This window comes from Alligator mississippiensis, chromosome 1, assembly GCF_030867095.1.
Source record: "Alligator mississippiensis isolate rAllMis1 chromosome 1, rAllMis1, whole genome shotgun sequence".
Taxonomy (NCBI): Eukaryota; Metazoa; Chordata; order Crocodylia; family Alligatoridae; genus Alligator; species Alligator mississippiensis.
In genome coordinates, this window is record NC_081824.1 from 151,389,985 (window position 1) to 151,402,073 (window position 12,089).

General features: G+C 42.0%; 1 protein-coding gene across 1 annotated transcript in view; it reads right to left on the reverse strand.

Moving 5' to 3' along the window:
* PCNX2 (pecanex 2) overlaps positions 1-12,089 on the reverse strand; it is a 245,957-nt gene that overhangs the window by 101,602 nt on the left and 132,266 nt on the right. Inside the window, exon 21 of the mRNA XM_059715472.1 lies at positions 7,542-7,719. Coding sequence (XP_059571455.1) covers positions 7,542-7,719 — 178 coding nt within the window. The remainder of the gene's footprint in view (positions 1-7,541; positions 7,720-12,089) is intronic.

Below are 12,089 nucleotides of genomic sequence, written 5' to 3' on the forward strand. Positions count from 1 at the left end.
TTATGCATTAACAAAGAAGATGCATGGAGACAAATCATCATCCTATACCTAGCATACTTGTTTCAAAAAGTATGGGGTGGACACTCACCAAATCTAAAAAGTCTAAGGCTTCTTAACAGTAAGAAAATAGTTTAAAGCTTACCTAAATGCACTAGGGAGACAGTTCCAATGCCTCTGCTATAAAAGGAGGACATGGACCAATTATGTGCAGTGTCCTTCAGCCCTGTGGCCCCTCATCAAGTACACAAAGATGGTTTGTGCAATATAATCATACTGTGTAGGGCAGGCTGTTGGTGTGCTTGAATAGGATCAATATATATAACCAAATCACTAAGTACAGTATCCAAATGACTCAATTATGGCTGCTCTGGTTCAAGCATACTGGGAAGGAGGGAGGAGGGCATTCCTCTCTTCTTTCCCCACCTAGCAGAGGCAGATCCAGAGTGGAGTACAGTGGCATGGATGCAGCCCCCTGTGTTAAGTCGGCTACACTAAGAGAGTAGGAGCCAGAGACATTTTTTTAAAGTCCTGAAGCAAGTAAGAATTCCCCACGCATTTCTCCTTCATGCTCAGTAGCACCTCCACTCCCCTCCCCACCTCCCTGCTCATCACTGCTGCTGTCTCCTGTTGCACTGGGGCAGGGGCAAGGAAGCTCCAAAGCCACTTTTACCCATTCCAGCCAAACTTCACACAGAGCCAGGCTCATCCAGAGACAGCAGCAGCAGTGAGCAGGGACCTCCTCCCCCGCCCCACAGACCCCCCCGCCCCCGACCCCCCAGTGTTCCCTGACAACATGGATGCAGACACAGGAAGGGAATCCACCTCCTGCCACTGCTAAGCCTGGCTCCATGTGCAGCCCAGGAAGAGCAGCTCTAGAGCCCCCCCTAACTCTGAGTCATCTGGGCTAGGGACAGATATTCAAAAAGCCTGAGCCCGAATTGATTCAATCTTTGCAGAGTTGTCTAACCTGGCTAGGCTAAATCACTCTGAAACTGCACAGACATCCCAAACATGCAGGCACATGTCTACAGTGGCTCAGGCTAGAAGCTGGGGGGTGCTAGAGCAGCCCTCCCTTCCCTTGCACAGTACTGAGTTGGGGGGAGGAGTGTGTGGTCAGGCCCCAGCAGGATGCTCTGATTAGCCCAGCAGGGAATTGATAACAGTGTTTATCACCCCTAACTCAGTGTTTATCAACCCATCAAGAAAACAACAGAGGGACATTACCAGCTACTTATTGATTCAGCACTGACCCTAGCAAGCATGTGGTCTTCTAGCTAATTAATACACAGACACCTTTCATCATCCACTCATTCAGAGGGGAGGGGGGAATTCCTGCTTAGCAGGGAGTGGTGAGGGGAAGGGGGGGAGCAGCCTGCAGTCTCTGCTGGAGCTCCAGCCAGGGAGCAGAGGGAAGGGGCCAGTTCTGCTGTGGAACAGAGAGCCTGTTCAGCCTAGAGAGCATGCTGGGATGCTGGGGCAGTTTGATTTATCTTAAACCAGCAACAGGTCTGGGACAGACATTGCATAAACCAGTTTGAGCCAAATCAGTTAAATCTGATACTACATTCAACCACGTTTAACTCAAACTGGTTTCAGCCATTTTCAAATGGGTTTATGTGCATTGAACATCTGTTTTGTTACAGGTTTAAACCAGTTTCTGATCACTTAAACTGGTCTATGTGTAATGTCTGTACCTAGCCCTGGGGACAGAAGCATCAGCAGATGGGGGAGGGTGGGCGGAAGGGGAGGGAAACGGAGGGGAGGGGAATAAGCATGGAGGGGAAGGGAAGATCCTTACCTGCTTGAAGGATTTACAAAAAATCCCCCACTACTGCCCTTCTGGTACAGTGTGCCCACCCTGGAGTCTGTGTGGGCAGGCTGGGAGCTGGGGGACAGCCACTCCTGTAACATAGGTCATTGCTCCCACACCCCGCTTTCCAAAATTCTGGACCCACCCATGCCACCCTGCGTTCTCATGTAAGGCAGCCACAGCTAATCTACCTTCCCTCCCCTGAACTCAAGGAGTGCTAAGTGTGTCTTTAGCATTCAAGGTTCTAGAAGGGGGTTGTGCAAGCACTTAAAATGCATTAATTGCCCACTTGTCACACAGCGGTTTTACAATGCATCACTGCACTGAGGAAAGTGCAAAGCTACCTGTTTAACAAATCTAGCAAGTGTGCTGGAGAGGATTCCCATTGACATCATCCCTGTTGACAGTCAGCCCATATTAAGCCCAGAGCCTTTGCTGCTTGTGTGGTCCCTTGTTTCATTACACTCCCTTTCTTCCTAGTCTTGAACCACCAAATCTTGCAGCATCCTCTAAAACCAATTCACATAGTAGCATGGCTGTCCGAAGGAGCTGTACTGGCCATACTCCTTTTTAAACATGTTTCTGAGGCATGAACTATTGCTTAAACCCCATTTAGTTAAACAATTATGATTTTCCCTGACTTAGCTCAATTAAACTATTGTGTTGATAGATATCAGACTGATGCAAGAACTAACTGCTTTCTTTAGCAACTCCAAATAGTTCATTGTTTCTTCTTCCACCAAGAACTGAATAATATTTTCACTTTATGAAATATGGCATATGGAAAACACTTCAAAAGTTAATTCCTCTCACACACTGAGAAGTCCAGGGTGAAATGCACTTATTTCCTGTTCTATTACTGCCTTGATTCCAAACAATATTTTTTCTCAGTGCTTTGTACCTGACTCTCTTTTCAATTAACTTAAATGGCTCAGACTATCACTTGATATTCACAGTGTCTGCCAGGAAGTCCAGGGAGAACCAATGGCCCATGTAAAGTGCTTCCATAGATTCATAGAGTTTAAGATCACAGAAGATCTAGTCTAAGCATTAAGTCTATAATTTCTGTTTGAGATATAGCCGCTATCTCTGTATTACACGTGTTTTGATTTAAAGACTTCAAAGAATGGACATTTCTAGGAGCCCCAGCACAGGGGCATGCCATGTGTCTGGCCACACATCCAATTAATGAAGTGATAGAAATCGACCAGTTATTACACATTTTTTGCGTAATAACTTTGTATCTTATTCCTTGTTTTACCACCTATTAACCATTAACATGCAGCCAGCTAACAACTTAAGACATGATTAACTGGTTAACCACATCTTAAGTGTAATGTGTGCCACAGGTCATAGTAAGTAGCAAAAAATGAAAAAGGTTAAGAAACACTATTCTATTTGAATTAAGGTTTTAGCCATTCTTTAAAAAAATACAAAGCTATTCTAATCGTTTACCTTGGTCCTTTCATAAGGCAATTTGAAACCTAAAACTGTACTCAATTCATGCTTATCTACCCTGTTTTTAATATTAAACTTTTAAATTCTACAACTTGCAAAAATGCAGATAAGGGTTAAAACCTTCAAAAGAGCACAAAATTAGTCATGTGGCTTTAATAAGTTATAAGGCATTAAAAAGGGCAAAAAAGTCCACATTGATTAAACAAAAAAATCTCCTCTTGTGTTGATATATAATTGCCTTAGTGTGGGAGACATGGTTATTTGTAAATGTAGATAGAAATCTGTGAGCAGCCATTGTGGTTTTAATGCCCTGATTTGCTCAGTGAGGAGTCATGTTGATTTAAATTCTCTGATTTGACTGAACTGTATTAATAGCATCATCACAGCAGCATAAAAGAAGAAACATGATCACCAAGAGATTCAGAAATATTCTACCTGCCATTAGTAGTGAAGCTTATTCAGCAGAAATCTGTCTAAGGAGCCACTAACCAAACTGTGAACATGTGTTGCATTTACATGTAGTTTCCTCCAGTCTCTGGCAGAAGAAAAAAAAATGGTGCATGTTCAATGCAATATCATTTAGATAGCAAGCAAATGGTTTATTGTGGACTCCCTCTGCTCAAAAATTGCCATCAATATGGTTACGTTGGATGTAACGCTATAAAAGTCCCATTATCCAGACAGTGGAAAGTTCACAGCTTCAATGAGCAAGCAGATACTGACTACAGTAAAAGCTGCACTATCCGGCATCTTACAAGCCGGCATGCTTCACTAACCAGCATGCTGGCTTGTAAGATAAAGTGAAACCAGAAGTGCCCACCATGACACTTCCAGTTTCTCTGAGCCCCCACGGCCTGGGGCAAAGCAGCCTGTGTTGCCGAGCCTCCACAGCCCGGGGGCATAACAGGCTGTGTGGGACTGTGTGGGACCCACCTCCCTGTCCTGCAGGATGGGCGGCAATGTGGCAGGAAGGGTTGCGATGCCATGGGCGGGGCGGAGGGATGCCCCAGATGCGGTGGGAGAAGCGGCAGCCAGGGCTGCTCAATTAACCGGCATATTTTGTTATCCAGCATCCCCCATTCCCAGGGGATGCTGGATAACAGAGCTTTTACTGTACCATTTTATTGGTTATTTCTACATAGTCAAAAGGTGATGGTAATATAAACTTCTTATTCTGTCGTTTTAAAAAGAGTTGTGAATACTAATACAACTGAACCATGCCTTGATTGAAGCTGTCAGCTGCTGAAGTTATAAAGACTCATAAAGCTTTTAGGAACAGAACCAGATACAGTCTGATTAAAACTTGTTGCATGGAAAGCTCATACATCTTTATTTGATGTTATCCTTAGCTCCAAGTGAAAAGAAAGATTTTATAAAAGAGTGCCATCAAATCTTTTTGAACTAATCACAGGCTATTGTTTAATTGAAGTAAAACAACTTATTTTTTGGATTTGAAATTAATAGGATTTTAAATTGCTATCATCCATAATGCTGTCTTTTAGAGCATGGATAACTATTGTGTGGAGAGGCTTTTCAGCCATTTATTTTCAGTTTTTAAAAAATATCAGAAGGACAAGGCCACCTGATGAACTAATGAACCTTCAAAAGTTCAGGTTTAATGGGATTTGGAAAATGTGATGGAACTATGCTGAAAATGAACTGTCAAATCATGTCTGTAATATATACTTACAATCAGCTACTGAAGCTTTTATTTTAGCAAACCTATAAAAATTCAAAGCACAGGGCTCCATATTTAATTTAGCATATACCATTAGTTATCTCACTGGCTAGGAACAGATATTACACATAAACCAATGTGAGTGATCAGAAACAGGTTTAAACCTGTAACATAACAGATGTTCAGTCGCATATACCAGTTTGAAAATGGCTAAAACTGGTTTGAGATAAACCTAGTTGAATGTAGCATCAGATTTAACGGATTTGGCTCAAACCGGTTTATGCAATGTCTGTCCCAGACCTCTTGCTGGTTTAAGATGAAATCAGACTCCCCCAGCATCCTTGCATGCTCTCTGGGCTGGGTGAGGCTTTCTGCTCCACAGGAGGGCTGGTCCCTCCCCTCTGCTCCCTGGCTGGAGCTCTAGCACAGGCTGCGGGCTACTCCCCTCCCCTTACACACACACACACACACACACACACTCCCTGATAAGCAGGAATTCCTCCTCTCCTCTGCCTTGCTGAGGAGATATCTGTGTATTAGCTAGCAGACCACCTGCTGGCTACGGTCGGTGCTGAATCAACAAGTAGAATCAACAGGCAAAATCAACAAGTAGCTGGTAATGTCCTTCTCTAGTTTTCTTAATGGGGTGGTAAAGTCTGAGTCAGAGGGTGATAAACACTGTCATCAATTCCCTCCTGGGCTAATCAGAGCATCCTACTGGGGTCTGGCCACACCCCCATCAGCTCAGTACTGTGGAAGGGACAGGAGGGCTGCTCTAGCATCCCCCAGCTTCTAGCCTGAGCCACTGCAGGCATGTGCCTGCATGTCTGGGAGGTCTGTGCCATTACAAACTCATTCAGCCTAGCCAGGTTAGACTAACCTGCAAAGATTGAATCAGTTCAGGCTCAGGGTTTTTTAATATCTGTCCCTAGCCACTCTCATTCTCCTCACTAACCTATCTCTTCTAAGCCTAACTTGCTAATTCTCTAGGAGGCTTCATATAACCAGCATTTGAGAAACAAAAAAAGTTTCTTGTAAACTCCCAATGTCCCAAACTCTACAAACACGGAGCTTTCTTCATAGAAACTGTAACATGCTGATGAAGAACTAAAGATCCTAGGAGCCTCTGCTTTTTGTCTAATTTGAAAAAGCATAGAAAAGAGTTTCAGAGGGTGACTGTACAGCTCTTGCTGCAGTTGCCAGTCCAACAGCCACATATTGTGTACAAACAAGCTCTGTTTAGTTAATGAAAATGTCAATATAACCAGGAACTTCTGTTAATCAAAATAATCAACAGTCGCTCTTAGTGAAGGGAATGAATCATGTCTACCAGGGCACCCAAGAATCTTGATTAGGGATTAAGACCATCATGTGACTCATCAAGTACCAATATCTATCACCTGAAACCCACATTTTCACTCCTAAAAAAAAAAACTAACAGAGAAGCTAAACATAGGCCCATCAGTGCCCTCATATCCCAGTAATTATTGAGGTTAGGATATTAAGTAGAGATGACACTGAGGGCTGATCTCCTTGTGCTCAGAGGCTAGACATATATCCTTTTATTGTTGGACCTCTCTGATATACAGACTCAGCAACCATAGTATCATGCCAATCCCCTCTCAGTTATGTAACGGAAGTTAGCTGGGTCACACTGACGGACCATGTCTACACTAATATATTTTAGCAACAATATTTTGCCAGTGCTATTAGTGGGTCCAACTGCATCAGGACTGATACCATAGTAACAGGGGACCATATTAAAAAAGCAAAAAATATTCCCACCGTGCTTTAGATAATTAGCATTAATAGTGCTGGAAGCTCTAATATAGACACAGCTCCAGTGACTTCTTGTGGTTTTAAGCACAACGTCAATTAAATATGCTTTTGAGTTCAGTGAATGGGCAATCAGGGCAGAATCCAGTCCCACAGCTGGTGTAGATAAATTTCAAAATTATGAGTATAACTCAGAAAAAACCCAAAGTGAAGAGAGTCCATAGAAGTTGAGAGTTAAAGATGTATAAGGGTTGAAGGAACCTTGAAGTTAAGGTTAAAGACAGCACAACAAGGGTAATGACTTGAAACTAAGAAAGGAAAAATGTATGTCTAACATTAGGAAAACATTTCTTATCAGAAAGACAATTAGACAATGGAATCACTTCCCAAAGGAAATTGTTGAGTCAAACACTTGAGACATTTAAAGGAAGCCTAGATAAAAAAAACCTACACTCCAGCAATTCATTTAGAGGGCAACCCTGTACTAATGACTCAAGAGGCCCCCTTCCAAGTCATTTATGATTCCATTCTTGAATACATATATATATAAAATAACTAAATCACAAGTGTGAACTTATATAGTATCCTATGAATGCTGAAGTAAATCTGATGTTTTGCAGAGAGACAGAAGACATTTAACTTTAAAGCTAATGATAAGTCCTGTAGAGAATTTAATCAATGGTCTGTCTCTGATAAAAAGTGACAATAAGTCATCTTAAAAAATTGCTAGCCATTTATCAATGTTGGAACACTGGAAAGACAAGTTAAATCCATGTAAATATTTAAGATCAAAGAAAATAACGGTGTCTGCAAACTTGCCTTGTGAAACACAATGGACATCATGAAGAAATTCAGTAAGAAGTCATCTGAGCTCTCTCTACTGTCAAAGTGGAAGAAGACTACAGTGAAGCTTAAAGTAACAAATTGATTAATAGGATTACAGAATGAGGACCGAAGTAGCTTCATTCCAGCAACTGTTATCAGGATAATATCACAGCTGTAGGGGTGAAAAAGAATAAATTTAATAAAGTCAAAGTAACAACAAACAAAAAAGAAAATAATTGATACTTAATGAATGTGGACAGCCATACCAGACCCATTTTTGGTTGGTGTGTCTATATGCATGCAGTCTATCGATGACTTTGTTCTATGTTTGCTTAATTTATCCACAACAGCATAGCTTTATGCTCCCAATAATACATATTTGTTTGATACTTAACAGACTCTAACACAGGAACAATGTTGTATTATAAAAGAAAAGCATTCATTAGGCAGAAAGTCCCATTTCAGCTTGTATAAACTGATGTGAAAACTAACTCACCTTCATATTAGATAACTGCTTAAGCAAATATCTCCTAACTCCTTTATGCATTGAAGTCTAAACAAAACCCTGAATACTAACTCTCTTCAAAACAGAGGTGCTGAAATCTTTATCTTAATTGTATGGCATGAACCATCCCTACTCTATAACAATCCTGCCATCAAAGAAACAAAATGTTAGAAAATGTATGTGTTATAATGAGTAATGCATACAGTCTGTTTTGCTACCTGTGAAAAAAATCTACAGAAAGGGAATGTAACCTGGACTCTAGGTAGATAGGTATCTGCTCAGAAAACTAAACAAGTTTTTCACTAAGAAGAAAGAGACTGTCCAACTGTAAGAGCACAGCATTTGGCTATTTCAACCTCCAAAGATCTTTAACAATTAATTTGTGACTCTCAGTTTACCCATGTTGAAAGTTAGACCCTCCCTTTGATTGCAAATAAGATCCTAACCTTAGACAGGAGACAGGCACTAGGCTCGGATGGTTTCTGGGAACTTGAAGGCACAAATGTAGGCACATGGGGAGCTTTAAAGTGAAAATGGGAGGAATCTAGTATGCTCAAATGCCTCCAAAGTTAGGCAGCAGCTGAATAACATTTTTTATGAAGAGTACATTCAGGCTTAAAAGTCTAAATAAGTCCAAATCCTACTTTAGGCACTTAAGTCATTCACCGATTTTAGCCTTCAAAGAACGACCTAAAATTCATCAAGGTGCACATGCAACTCCCTTTTTTACTGGCAAGACTACTTCTTGTCTTTCTGCAATCACAGATGACTTAGAGACCTTTCCTTGAAGTATTTTTTAAATGCTGGCAACCACAGACAGGAACCCTGAAGTCACCAATATGTAAGATCAGAATTAGGTCCAATGTTTGCAAAATGCAACAAAAATATTCCTTCACATCAGCAAAAAATCAGTAAAATGCCTGCTAAAGTGAGTGACACTTGACAGCTCAAAAAACTTTAAAGAGAATGTTGAGATCACCAGAATATCTCGACTCAAACTGCATTTCTGTCATTTCAGAAAAGCTTTCAGATTGTGCAGCTCAGTTGATTTTATTTTATGTTCCGTTTATTCATTGCAGCATATCCTTTATTGCAGATCCAACTTTATTTGAGTTCAGGCCACTCACAAGAATCACTTAGGCATCACTGTCTAGATGAAATGGCTAGAGAATTCATTTCTTACCCTGCTAGAGTTGGTGCTTCCAATTATTTGCAGATACTAGAGTCAAACAAACAGGAACTAGAGTAAAACAAATTTTGAACCTCTTATAAACCACATCTAAATGAGATGAGCATATTTGTTCCATCCAAAATGAAAATTCTTGGAGCAACGAGGAAGATATTAATGGGGAGAAGAAATTAGATCGTAGAGCAGCAGCAGTAGATAATGCTGAAAGACCCTTTTCTCTAAGCAAATCATTACTGATGTTCCTCTGCTATCCTTAAAATTTTTGGCAGACAGAAGTTTTATAAACATACCCTCTTGCTGCAGGGGTGGGCAAAATGCAGCCCATGGGCCAGATGCAGCCCACCAGGCCATTCTATCTGACCTGCAGGGCCCCGAAAAATTTTAGAGAATTAATATTTATCTGCCCCTAGCTGCCTGTCATGCAGCCCTCAATGGCGTGCCAAAACTCAGTAAGCGGCCCTCCACCCAAAATAACTGTCCGCCCCTGTGCTAGAGGATTAGGGAAAATTGTTTTCTGATAATTCTGCTTCTTTAAAGATACTACTAAGGAAAGTTCTGTCTTTGGTGCTAAGCGCCAGTAGCAGAAAGGATACAACTGCACTCACTCAACTATGATTTTTTAACCTATTGAGGCAGGAAGAGTAGTAGACCACAGGGGAAGCCATATGAGCCTGTCCAGTGAGCCTCATCAACAGCTAGGACTTCTGCTTCTGGAACCTTCCAATGAGTTCCTAATTGTGCAGAAAGTATCAGCTCCTCTCCAAGAAAAAAAAATCCAATTAAAAATTTTAATTACAAAAGTAAATGAAATTAGAAAATATAATTGCAAAGATATCACCTCAGAAAACATTACATTGATCTCTGAGGGGAATTGAGCATGTGAATACGAATCATGAAAGATGGCCTTAAAATGTCATAATGGTAAGTAACCTCCCTTTTTTCCAACTCTCAGATACACAACACTCCTCCTTAGGCAACAAAGACCTATTGTGGTACACAAATCCACTTGCACTATGTAATATAGGTAGCCTAGGGTTCAGGCTTATTAACTACTAGCAAGCCCATTTCTAGACAAATATATATTTGAAGGTATCTTGATTCTCCCTCTCTTCCTTCCTCTATTTGCCCCTGGAGAAAACATGTTGGAGTCTGACTGGCACCAGTCCCAAGATTTTGGAATTGCTGTCCACTGACTGGATTTGTAACTTATCACTTCCAAGACATAGCCTTAGGGGTTAGGGACAGACATTCAAAGAGCCTGAGCCTGAATTGATTCAATCTTTGCAGGTTAGTCTAACCTGGCTATGCTGAACCAGTTGGAAATCAGACATTCTCTCTGGACTGAGGAAATTTAGGCACATGCCTGCAGTGGATCAGGCAAGAAGCCGGGGGGCACTAGAACAGCCCTCCCTTCCCTTCCACAGTGCTGAGCTGAGCAAGGCATGGCCAGGCCCCGGCAGGACTTTCTCATTAGGGATGTCTGTCTGCACCATCCCAGGCTTTTCCCCACTGGCTGCTCAAGGGGTGGGAGAGTTGTCAGTCCCCAAACCCTTGCTAGCACTCTGAGGCAAGGTGGGGTGTGCAGCGCATGCATCTGTTGATGATACGAGTCTTTTCAGTCTCTCTCCCTGCTTGTCAGACTGTCTGCAGAAAACTGAAAGGTGAGCAAGGTAGCCCGGAGGTGATATCACCCAATTAGCAAAACAGTAGCCTTTCACCCATTACTTCAAACTCTTCTTAAACAGCTCACCAGGGTGACCTGTTGATTAGCTCCAAAAGCTCTGTTCTATCTGCCTGCCTGTCCCAATGAAATTGGAGAGACACACACAGAGATGCCTATTGGCATTAGCTAACATACCACATGCCTAGAGTCCTTGGGACTGGGGTCTGTGCTGTAGGAGATGGGAGGGAGGGAGTAGGGGGATTTCCTGCTTGGGCAATGATGGGGGTGGGGTAGGGCAGGGGGGAGCCAGCAGATCCTGCTGTGTTTGCAGTTGCTGCTGGAGCCTTATACAGCACTAGCTAGCATACAACAAGCTGGCTATGGTCCGTGCTGTGGAGAGAGGAGGAAGGGATCCTTGCTTAAGCGGAAAGTGGTGAGAGGGGAGGGAGAGAGGGGCATGGGGAAGCCAGCAGACCCAGCCAGAGGAGCTCTGCCCAGGGAGCAGAGGGGAAGCAAATCCCTGCTGTGAAGCAAAGAGTCCCGCCCCGCCCAGAGAGCATGCTGGGATGCTGGCGGTTTATCTTAAACCAGCAAGGGGTCTGGGACAGACATTGCATAAACCAGTTTGAGCCAAATCAGTTAAGTCTGATACTATATTCAACCAGGTTTATCTCAAACCAGTTTCAGTCATTTTCAAACTGGTTTATGTGCACTGAACATCTGTTCTGAAACTGGTTTAAACCAGTTTCTGATACTTAAACCAGTTTATGTGTAATGTCTGTCCCTAGCAGGGAGTTTCTTCTCAGATGTTATAACCAGTGATCAACACTTCCACTTTGTTTTAGGATTGTGGGGAGCCCTAAATCCACTCTAAGAAGCTTCTTTAAAAATTAAATAATTTAAAAACATATATATTAAACAGTGCCCACACTAGAACTTTCTGGCCTTTGTTCTGACACCTTCTTTCACAGAGAAAGTCAAATTAAAATTGAAAGTAGCTGTGTTTTAAAAACTTAAACTATAAGGTCAGGCAACATGAATTCTGTCTTAAAACCAGAGTTGCCAGTCATTCTGTTTATTTTAATTCTTGCAATATTTAGCTTTCTTCTTAAGTTTTCATGATCTACTGATTTCTGTGTTCAAACTTTTAGAGCTCAACTCTTATCCTTTAACACTGAAAGGCAG